The sequence below is a fragment of the Haliotis rubra genome, unplaced genomic scaffold, assembly GCF_003918875.1.
Source record: "Haliotis rubra isolate DU_JTF1 unplaced genomic scaffold, ASM391887v1 Scf147, whole genome shotgun sequence".
Taxonomy (NCBI): Eukaryota; Metazoa; Mollusca; class Gastropoda; order Lepetellida; family Haliotidae; genus Haliotis; species Haliotis rubra.
In genome coordinates, this window is record NW_025765414.1 from 1,678,958 (window position 1) to 1,691,020 (window position 12,063).

At 45.6% G+C, this 12,063-nt stretch overlaps 1 protein-coding gene across 2 annotated transcripts; it reads left to right on the forward strand.

Annotated features, from left to right (window-relative positions):
* Positions 1–2,348: 2,348 nt before the first annotated feature.
* LOC124269764 (histidine N-acetyltransferase-like) lies at positions 2,349–6,680 on the forward strand. 2 transcript variants are annotated; one of them, XM_046704804.1, is made up of 4 exons: positions 2,349–2,598; positions 3,568–3,735; positions 4,386–4,625; positions 5,128–6,680. In XM_046704804.1, the coding sequence occupies exons 1-4, from the start codon at positions 2,581–2,583 to the stop codon at positions 5,761–5,763; spliced, it is 1,062 nt and encodes a 353-aa protein (XP_046560760.1). In that variant the 5' UTR covers positions 2,349–2,580; the 3' UTR covers positions 5,764–6,680. The 2 variants fall into 2 exon arrangements, with proteins under 2 accessions (XP_046560760.1, XP_046560761.1); XM_046704805.1 differs by having other exon boundaries at positions 2,586–2,712.
* The last annotated feature ends 5,383 nt before the right edge of the window (positions 6,681–12,063 follow it).

Genomic DNA, 12,063 nt, shown 5'->3' on the forward strand with positions numbered 1-12,063 from the left:
TACTAAATCTAGCTGCTACTGGAAAATGACATGATTTGACAGCTCTGGAAGTTGAAATAGGTATTTTTTAAATAGGGTCATTTAATAAAGACACCTGTTGGTAGTGTATAGAATTATTGCCGTCACTCTGCAGATCCCAATTTGGCATCACTCAGTTTGTGTGACCATGTGTGGTCAAAGGGAGGTAACTTTGCAGATACTAGCATTCAAGAGCGTCCATTTGTGGTCAAAGGGAGGTAACTTTGCAGATACTAGTATTCCGGAAAGGGATATCAGCCATGGCGTTGTTATTTTTTATTAACATACGGTGAAACCTTTCGGGACTAAAACTGGTTAGATAGAAATACACGTGAGGTTCTAGTATTTCATTTTTGAGAAAGAAATACGTCAAATATAGGACATTGTGTTCATCAATTAAAATCATCCGAGTGTGCACCTTCATGTATATCAAGATGTTTTCACGGCGGGGGACAAAGAAACTCCCATTTGTACCCCAACCACCTTCCTAAAAACAACTAAAACAATCCCAAAACAAAACAACAACCAAAACAACAACCAAAACAAATAACAACAACAGCCAAAGAATACCCCCCTCAACCCCCAAAACCCCATCAACAACAAAACCAAAACCAAACACACCAAAAAACCCCAAACTAACAAAAACAAAAAAAAAAACAAAAACAAACAAAACCCCCCAAAACAAAAACAACACGAAAAACAAAACCAAAACCAAAATAAAAGAAAAGAAAACATAACCCATAACAAATAAAAATATTACTCTGCAAAAAAAGAAACGCACAGATGAAAACTCAGGAATGTAAACACTTTATTTTGTTTCCAAATAAAACTTTAACTAATGATCGCACGAACGTAAAATTTCACATGGATGTTGTCAAGAGTCAGCTTTACAACATGCAGCTATCATTTGTCTCTGAAACCATTGCACCGGGCGTACAGATGGCGTGGAGGTCAGGTACCTGTTGTGACCACCTCGAGCTTGCAACACAGCTTGGCACCTCCTGTCCATGGACATGATCAGTCTTTGAATCCGTGCTTGGGGGATCCTCCTCCATTCCTCCTGCAAGGCTTGAGACAGTTGTTGCAACGTTTGGGGTTGAGGCTGACGACGTCGAACGCGTTTCCCAAGCTGGTCCCACAAATGCTCTATTGGGTTCAAATCGGGGATTTTGAAGGCCAGGGAAGAACTGTGATGTTCTGATTCGTCAGGTAGTCCATCGTGATGCGAGCCACGTGCGGTCTGGCGTTGTCCTGTTGGAAAACGTGACGTTGAGGGTTGATGACAGGTAAAAGATGACGTTGCAGAATTTCATCCCTGTAACGAATTGCAGTCAGGTTACCACGGACGTGCACCAAGTCACTTCTCCCGTTGTAAGAAATGGCCCCATACCATCACACTTCCCCTCCAAATCTGTCCGCTTCAACTACACAATTACGGGCGTAACGTTCGTTTCTCCGTCTATAGACCCTCGTCCTACCATCATTGTCTTTGAAGTTGGAAACGAGATTCGTCGCTGAACCAAATTCGCTGCCAATGTCTCCAATTCCGTCTCTGGACGTTCCTGCACCATCGAACACGTGCCAGGCGATGATGAGGTCGTAGTGTGCATCCTACGTGAGGTCGTCGAGGGCGTATCCCGTGCTGTCTGAGGCGATTTCTGATGGTCTGGGCGGAGACGCGGCGAAGACCTGGGACGTTCTCTGCTGTTTGTGTTGCTGGGACGGCCCGGTTACGTAAATGGAACACCCGGATGTAGCGGTCCTGTGCAGCATTGGTTACCCGTGGTCTACCACTCCGAGGTCGGTCGCGGGTCGAGCCCAGTTGATTGTAGCGCCTCCATAAACGGGAAATTGTTGTGTGATGCACGTTGAAGTGTCTTGCAACTGATGACTGAGATTCGCCAGCCTCAAGACGTTCGATGGCGATGTTCCGGTCAGCTTCGCTAAGTCGTGGCATGCTGAATTCGTCAGTAAACTGGCGTTGAAAGTGAATTGAACACGTTAAACTGCCTTCCTCATATACCCTACACACTGGTGCATAGGTGAAGCAACTTTCACGTGCATATCGTTCGAAGTGTCAACAATATTTCATGAAATGGTGTGCTTTTGAGCGATACTTAATGGATATGAACAAGTATACATTATGTTTGGTTAAAGTAACCGGGTTTTGTTTGCATAGAAATAAAATAAAATTAATTTTAAATTTCATTATCACCTGTGCGTTTCTTTTTTTGCAGAGTATATAATGAAAAAGAGGCCAAGAGGCTAACAGCGATCTTTTAGTTACAAAAGTATCCGGTATATACAGGTCAAGGTTGTTTACATAATATAAACCTTGAACATTACGATGACGACTGTACACAACACCTAACACAGATATCAGGCGTTTGTTTTGTTTTGTTTTCACAGATTCAGTCTAGTAGGTCACAGCAACCGGCCGAGACTTGTGAGGACACGTCGTATATCTCCGCCTCAGCCCCATAGGTCACAGAAGCGGCAGGCGCGTCACATCGCCCGGGCTTGCCAGTCAACACCGGTACATACTGGAACGTAGGCAACCAGATGGTGAAACGGTACAAGGTACACACATGCTTTTGACTCTAACATACTTTAGCTTACACTTGCGTTGGTTAAATGTTTACATCGACGGGAACATTGCTGGTGAACGGCAGCTGCTCCTGGAGATAGTTTCAAGTGAGTACTTCTGTTGGGTTGGGAACGGATTAACGGATCGATCCGGACTAGTTCGGGTAAAAGAATTATCATGCATCGATATACAGTTAAACTGATCTATTTTCCGTGACTTTTAAACGCTTGAAAATGTAATTTATTCCCCCGTGAGGTCACCACTGTTTATTCAGTAGTGTTAATCTTTGTCGTGCAAATTTGCGTTCCTGAATCGTCCTAGGATCCGCTGATCTCTGGTTCGAATCCCAGATGGTGCTTGATATGTCAGGCACCATACAGCGTGTGTCTACATCGTTTTGTCTATAACCTGTCTAGAACCTGTATGTTTGAACCTTAGAGACATGGCTAAGTGAACCAAAAGCACTGCCTTCCACTGACTGACTGAGTTTGGTTTTACGCCGCTTTTAGCAATATTCCAGCAACATCACGGCGGGGGACACCAGAAATGGGCTTCACACATTGTACCCATGTGGGGATTCGAACCCGGGTCTTCGGCGTGACGAGCCAACACTTTAACCACTAGGCTACCCCACCGCCCGCACTGCCGTCCAGATAGATATGATCATAATAAACCAACCCGTGAAGATCCGGGTTAGAATTGATCTTCAGTAACCCATGCTTGTCGTAAGAGGCGACTAACGGGATCGGGTGGTCAGGCTCGCTGACTTGGTTGACACATGCCATCGGTTCCCAAATCCGTACATCGATGCTCTTGCTATTGATCACTAGACTGTCTGCTCCAGACTCGATTATTGATAGATCGCCGCCTTATAGCTGGATTATTGCTCAGTGCGGCTTTAAACTAAACTCACTCACTCATTATAAACCCTTCCCCTACGTATCATACATCACTGATTGCAGATGTCGTTCCCGTTAACGTTCCGGGAGGTCGGTGACGCTGACTATGACGCCGTGATGAGCGTGCTGCCTGACGCATGGGAGGGCAGGGATTTTTTACCTCACAAATATCCCGAGTATGTTGCCGACCCAGACTGCACCTGCTATGCCTGCTACGTGGAGGGAGACATGGTAGGCTTTAGTGAAGAAAAGAAGCTGTCAAAGAGAGGCTCTAAATGTCTCTGGGAAGAGCTCATTAACTCAATACTTACTCATCCATCCGTTCAAACACTCACTCATTCACTCATCAAACAAGGTACTCAGCAACCTCCTCACTGACTGACTGACTGACTGACTGACTGGTTCACTGACTTCCTGACTGACTCATTCACTGACTCACTCACTGACTGACTGACTCCCTGACCGACTCATTCACTGACTCCCTGAGTGGCTTACTGACTGATTCACTGACTGACTCACTGACTGACTCACTGACTGACTTACTGACTGACGGGCTCACTCACTCACTCACGCACACTCTCAATCAGGCACGCACTCACTCAGTCACTGACTCCCTGACTGACTGACTGACTGACGGATTCCCTGACTCCCTGACTGACTGATTCACTGATTTACTCACTGACTGACTGACTGACTGACTCACTTACTCACCCGTTCACTCACTCACCCACTCACTCACACACTGATTCTCTGACTGAATGACTTACTGACTGACTGACTCACTCACTCACTTACTGACTCACTCACTGACGCACGCACGCACGCACGCACTCACTCACTCACTCACTCTCTCACTCCTCAGTATTTCCATCTGTTCCTAGGTCGGCTTTCATGCCGCCCTTATTGTTGACAACGGAGAGACTATAGTGAGGATCGGAGGTCGGGTCAAGGTTACTCACCAAGGTCAGGGCATTTTTCAAGCCCTCCTCAGGCATATGTATAAAGCACATGGAAACAACAAACAACTGAAATATGAAAATATCGTCGTCCCCGACACTCACGCGGAGCGGCTGAAGCGGCAGTATGTGGAGCAGCATGGGTACTACCACGTCCTGCGGAAGGTATCCATATAATCTCAACCTGGGGATTCGTAATATGATCTCATCGGATCATACCTATGATCTCCACCTGGGGATTCGTAATATGATCTCACCGGATCATACATATAATCTCCACCTGGGGATTCGTAATATGATCTCATCGGATCATACATATGATTTCCACCTGGGGATTCATACATATGACCTAGCCCCATCCCCACCGAATAGGGATTCATATATATGATCTCCCCGGGGATTCAAACCAATGATCTCCCTCCCTGGGAATTCAAACCAATGATCTCCATCCCTGGGGATTCAAACCAATGATCTCCCTCCAATTATCTCACCTTGGGGATTCATATATATGATATCCCTGGGGATTTATACAAAAGATCTCCCCCTGGTGTTTCATATGATTTATACATATGAAACCCAATCAGACCATGGTACAGTTAAGAAATGCAGCTCTTACATATATCTCCCGAACATATCAATGATAGTAAGCAACTCTTTTCATTTACAGAAAAGGTACTTATACAAGTTAGAGTTAGCAGGTATCCAGATGGTCAATCCTTGGCCGAAATCGAAAGTGCCTTATCGAGTGACCGCTAGCGACATGGAGGCCATCGTCTCGTCCGAAGGCATCCGCAGGAGCCTCTTCCCAGACGGGCGAATATTCCTCCACTGTAAACCGTACAAGTTGGAAGCGTCAAACATCAGACATTTCATGCATGAAACTTTAGTTTTAGCTACTGTTAATGGGAGTGATCTCCCTTGTGGTAACAACGCATGCGCAGATGATGCTGAAAGTACCCAAAATGGCGGCCATTCTAATCGGTTTCTTGAAAGAATAGTGCTTTTCTCCATTGGGAACTTCTATTACCAGAAAACAGGCCTACATTACAACATCGAGCTGTATGGGGACGATATGGAATCATTTCCAGAGCACCTGAGTCGTCACATGTCCCGCATCAAGTCACTAGCAACACCATCTGTTGACCTTGTGGTTTATACTCATGAGCGGGCGGATGTCAGGTGCTTTGATGACGCCATGAACAAATATGGCGTAACGCGTGACGACGCATACGTTGAATCCATTCACTTGTTTGAGAGGCCATTTTCCATAGCCTTGAAAGAGGCTGCATCAGAGACAGCCTAAGATTCTGTATTGAGGCTCATTTAGAGCTATACTGATGAACAAAAGAAAGGTATCATATGGCACTGCTGAAGTGTTTACGTTTAGATGTACCAGATATGCAATTACAATGTACCATTGTATCGCGAATGTTTAAAGTACGCGGTTAGAGGTAACACTCTCAACAACCGCTGATTGGAACAGCTGATTTCAAACAGAACATAAATAGTTTATAGAATCCCAAATGTTCACTTGGCAGTGAATATCAGGGCCCCGTTTCACAAAGCTCTCGTAAGCCTACGATCTCGTAACTTTTCACGTAGCATTCGTACCTCCTATACTGTAACAAGGAGGTACGAATGCTACGAGAAAAGTTTCGAGATCTTAGGCTTACGAGAGCTTAGTGAAACGGGGCCCTGGATGTTAATTAACAAGTCTATCCAAATTGATGTTTAACATTGAATATCAGGACTGTATTTTGTTAAACCTTCTCGATTGTTTAAACATTATTCATTTGTTTATACATCATGTATTCTTGAAATATACATGTACTCATATCTTACGTCATTGTCCTGATATTGCTGCTATAATGTTTGTGTTTGTATCTTAATTCAACACTCATTGTTGTGACATGGACACATCAGGAAGCAACCTTTTCCCGATCTTTTTGTACACGTGAGACAAAACCAAAATCTGTGTATGCCAAGGACAGTACTGCTGCACTGAGGCGTTTACCCACATGACGTAAACATCATAGAAATTAATCCAATCATTATTTACATTAGAGGTTCGTATTTCAAGAACAACTTCCAACTGAGACAGTTGATTTGAGGGCCGCTTCATCGGGGACGTTAACATGTATAATCTGTTTGCAGTGAAAACGTACCGATGAATGTCACTTTAAACCCAAAAGTAAAACAAATAAAGTGAAATTAAGACTGCAAATCCTCATGGTTTTACCTTTCCAATTGAACATTTAAATCGCAGAATTTTATTCGACTTAGCATAAAAGTTGTTTAACAAACGATCATAGTTTCACATGGCTATTATTGGTTTGTATTACAAGGGGGTATGCACATCAAATGAAACACCGAAGACGACAAGGGTTGTTATAAGTTAACGCTCTCCACGTACCGCACCATTCGTCACCACTCGCCCCTTTCCGTAACCTCCAAGAAGACTCGTCCCCCACTCGATACTTTTTATGTGCGAATATATGACAAACCAATCAGAACGCGCGTAAATGAGCGCGGTGCTTTGATAAAAATAATCCCGAGTACTTAAATCGTTTATGGCATTATGTCATTGTTTAAAAAATCATGAAAAAAATATATATCGTCATATTGAAAGTACAAAGAACATAGCTAAAAGGATTTTGCTGCCTATTATGAAGTTTTAATAAGAATCATGCGATTGACAGTGAGAGATTCAAATACACACACGTGCGTTTGTTGACATCACTGCTCTCATGGGTCCAACTGAGTGTATTTCTGACGGGCTTGTTATGGAGATTGTACGTGCGCTTCGACCAATTTTAGGAAATGTAATTATAATCGCTATGAGTTTCAAAACAATAATATCGTATTTGTATGTAACTAATCAACCTTAATCTCTAACATTGGGCTTATATTTCATAGCTCTGGGGATATTTTAGTCTGAGTGTTTTTTGGTCATTCATATTTTTATTAGCGAATTCATTTGAAATTCCACCAGGGGTGTGACAGCAAGGTTACACGAATATTCAGTTTGAGAAACATTTTAAAGTCATTTTTTTGAGTATCTGCTTTGGGATTTAATGTAGCTTATTTTTTGTTTGTTTGCATATTCAATAAAACAATTCCCATTTGTGATAATTTAACCCTGTTAAGAAAATTAATATACATGTAATTGAAAATATAAGGTGAACAGCTGGTAATAATTACATCAGAATATGTCTAACAAATATGTTTTTCTCCTTTTAGTTGTATCAAAGAGGTTTAGTTATTTAAAATAAATAAGTAAAAAAAACCCACCAAAACAACAACCTAGCAATACAATGTACATGTGCTTCGGTGATATTAAGAAACTTTGGAATCAAACAGGGAAAGAGTTATCATTCTTTTAAAAAGTAGTTCTGATGTTCATGCCCCAATATGAAATCCTTCCAGAGGGGCACGAGTCACTATTCGGCTTGTCCCGGAATAATACGAGTTGGTCACGAATGGTACCGCACGTTTCATTTCTTTCACTGTTCCAACGACTGCGCTTACCCCCTTGTAATACAAAACCAGTAATAGCGATTTGAATCTATGATCGTTTGTTAAACAACTTTTATCCCAATTTGAATAAAATTTTGAGATTTAAATGTTCAACTGGCAAGGTAAAATCATGAGTATTCGCAATCTTAATTTCACTTTATTTGATTTACTTTTTTGTTTAAAGTGAAATTCATCGGTACGTTTTCACTGCAAACACCTCGTTAGGATGAGAACGCCACAATAACTCGGTGCGCCTAGTGGCAGCAAGAGTTGTATACTCCCCAGGGAGTTGAGATTGCTAATACGATGTGCAGTTGAGATTGACATCCAATGATCTTGGGGAAAAATACCAGCGCCTTGAGCATGCACTAGTTGCCTGGATATGTGCGCTATATAAATATCCTTTAATAAATAATAATAAACAGACTATAGGTATGACCAGAGAGACTCGACTAAGACTGACTATTCAGTTAGTTTCCTAAAATGATGTCACTTTGTTAATCCTTCAAATGGACAAACTATGGCACACGCGTTCACCGTTTTACTGTGTTGGGGGGTTCATTTGTCTAAGAGTGAGTGAGTGAGTCTAGTTTTGCACCGCGCTCCGCAATACCCCAGCTATATGGCGACGGTCTGTAAATAATCGAGTCTGGACCAGACAGTGGTCAACAACATGAGCATCGGTCTACGCAATTTGGATACGATTACATGTGTCAGCCAAGTCAGCGAGCCTGAGTACCCGATCCCGTCAGTCGCTTCTGACGACAAGCATGGGTTACTGAAGATCAATTCTAACCCGGATCTTCATGGGTTTGTCTAAGACGCTGCACTACCCAGGATTTGGTACCTGAGAGCTGGAAAATCGGCGGTTCGATCCCAGACCACGCTATATTCATAGACGTTAAATTATGGGACTTGTTGTTACCCTGGCTGCTGCTGGTTTTTGAGGGGATGCAACACGTACGAGTTGACTCCGTGTCATTGTATCCGTGTCAGGTAGCCATGGTATCTCCGAGGGCTAGTGTGTCTCGATCAGTACTGCTAGCACACAGGACTTGTTCTTTTTTAGTAACTACATCCACCCACTCTCTCATGCATGCCCCTACATCCACCCACTCTCTCATTCATGCCCCTACATCCACCCACTCTCTCATGCATGCCCCTACATCCACCCACTCTCTCATGCATGCCCCTACATCCACCCACTCTCTCATGCATGCCCCTACATCCACCCACTCTCTCATGCATGCCCCCTACATCCACCCACTCTCATGCTGCCCCCATGCATGCCCCTACATCCACATCCACCCACTCTCTCATGCATGCCCCTACATCCACCCACTCCACTCTCTCCTGCATCCCCCACTCTCATCCACCTACATCCACCCACTCTCTCATGCATGCCCCTACATCCACCCACTCTCTCATGCATGCCCCTACATCCACCCACTCTCTCATGCATGCCCCTACATCCACCCACTCTCTCATGCATGCCCCTACATCCACCCACTCTCTCATGCATGCCTCCCCTACATCCACTCCACTCCTCTCATGCATCCACCCCTACATCCACCCACTCTCCATGCCCCTACATCCACTACATCCACCCACTCTCTCATGCATGCCCCTACATCCACCCACTCTCCACCCACCTCCTCATGCATGCCCCTACATCCACTCCACTCTCCTCCACCCACTCTCATGCATGCCCCATCCACCCACTCTTCTCATGCATGCCCTACATCCACCCACTCTCATACATGCATGCCCCTACATCCATGCCCCTACTCCACCCACTCTCATGCATGCCCCTACATCCACCCACTCTCTCATGCATGCCCCTACATCCACCCACTACTCATGCATGCCCCTACATCCATCTCCCCTCTCCACTCCACTGCATGCATGCCCCTACATCCACCCACTCTCTCACCTTTACATCCACCCACTCCCCTACATCCACCCACTCCTCTCATGCATGCCCCTACATCCACCCACCCACTCTCTCATGCATGCCCCCACATCCACCTACTTCATGCATGCCCCACATCCATTCCCACCCTCATGCATGCCCCTAAGATACATCATGCATGCCCCCCACTCTCTCTCATGCATGCCCCTACATCCCATTCCACTCTCATGCATGCCCTCTCTCATGCATGCCCCTACATCCACCCACTCTCCCTCATGCATGCTCCCTACATCCACCCACTCCTTCCTCCACCCACTCTCTCCACTCCACTCTCATGCATGCCCTCCCTACATCCACCACTCTCTCATGCATGCTCCCTCATGCATCCACCCACTCTCTCATGCATGCCCTACCTCCTACATCCACATCCACTCTCTCATGCATGCCATCCACTCATTCTCTCATGTGCATCCACCCACTCTCTCATGCATGCCCCTACATCCACTCTCTCATGCATGCCCTCTACATCCACATCCACTCTCATGCATCCACCCTCTCTCATGCATGCCCCCACTCACATGCCTCCCCTACATCCACCCACTCCTCTCTCATGCCCCTCATCATCCACCCTCCACCTACCTCTCATGCATGCCCCTACATCCACTCCACTCTCTCATGCATGCCCCTACATCCTACCCACTCATGCCCCATCCACCCCACCCCTCTCTCATGCCCCACATCCACCCACTCCCTCCTCCATGCTCTCCTGCATCCACCCACTCTCTCATGCATGCATCCCTACATGCCTCATGCCCCCACATCCACTCTCTCATGCATGCCTCCTACATCCACCCACTCTCTCGTGCATGCCCCTACATGCATGTCCACTTCAAGATCCACCCACTCTCTCATGCATGCCCCTACATCCACCCATGCCCCCCACATCCACCCACTCTCCATGCATGCTCTCCACATGCATGCCCCCACTCTCCTCATGCATGCATGCACTCTCCTGCCCCACATCCACTCTCTCGCCCATGCCCCTTCATGCCCCACATCCACCCACCCACTCTCTCTGCGTGCCTCTACTCTTCATGCATGCCCCTACATCCACCCACTCTCACATGCATGTGCCCCTTCATCCACCCACTCTCTCATGCATGCTCTTGAACGCTGGTTAACGTGACACCATTTGCATGTCATCTTTAAAACTACACACCGCATTAAATGCTTGTTTACAGGAGTTTAAAAAAAATAACCTGTGTAAAAATATTTTAAAAGCGTTTGTGGATATCATCCACGTTCAATTTAACAAGACCGCCTCCGTGATGTAGTGGTTAGAGCGTCCGCCCGCAGTGAAGCAGAAATACCCAACTCAGATAACATTATACTGACTCCGAGCCGACCAGTCCTTGTTGTACCCATTAATGCCGAGCGCCAGGCAGGGACCAACAAGTACCATATTTTAACGTCTTTTGGTATGACGCGGTCGAGGATCGAACCCGCGACCTTCCGCTCTCCGGGCGGACGCTCTAACCACTACACCACGGAGGCGGTCCCATGCCGCACTGAAGCAGAAATACCCCACTCAGACACATTATACTGACTCCGAGCCGACCAGTCCTTGTTGTACCCAATAATGCCGAGCGCCAGACAGGGACCAACAAGTACCATATTTTAACGTCTTTTGGTATGACGCAGTCGGGGATCGAACCCGCGACCTTCCGCTCTCCGGGCGGACGCTCTAACCACTACACCACGGAGGCGGTCGGATTGTATGGTTCAGACTCGATTATTTACAGACCGCCGCCATATAGCTGGAATATTGCTGAGTGCGGCGTAAAACTAAACTCACTCACTCACTCACTCACTGATATACAGAGAGTCATTAACGAAACGACTAGTCAGCCCTGTATATTAGATAAGCAAAATACTAGTTTGTATCGAAAGGCTTTGCGACGGTGCGGTAGCTTAGTGGGTAAGACCCGTGCGTCCATGGGTAAAAAGCAATTAAGTACATATTCCGTGTTCATCTCATGTTAAGAGAGGCGTTAAAGTACACTCACTCGCAGTTAATACCAAATAACAACAAATAAAGTAAGGCAATATTGGATTGAGTGAGTGAGTGAGTTTGCTTTTAGGTCGTCTTTAGCTACATTCACGCATTGTACCAAT

Excerpts from the sequence above, each read along its gene's own strand:
- LOC124269764 (XM_046704804.1), top strand. Across the intron at positions 3,736-4,385 it reads GCTACGTGGAGGGAGACATG|GTCGGCTTTCATGCCGCCCT; the intron begins GTAGGCTTTAGT and ends ATCTGTTCCTAG. Across the intron at positions 4,626-5,127 it reads ACTACCACGTCCTGCGGAAG|AAAAGGTACTTATACAAGTT; the intron begins GTATCCATATAA and ends TTTCATTTACAG.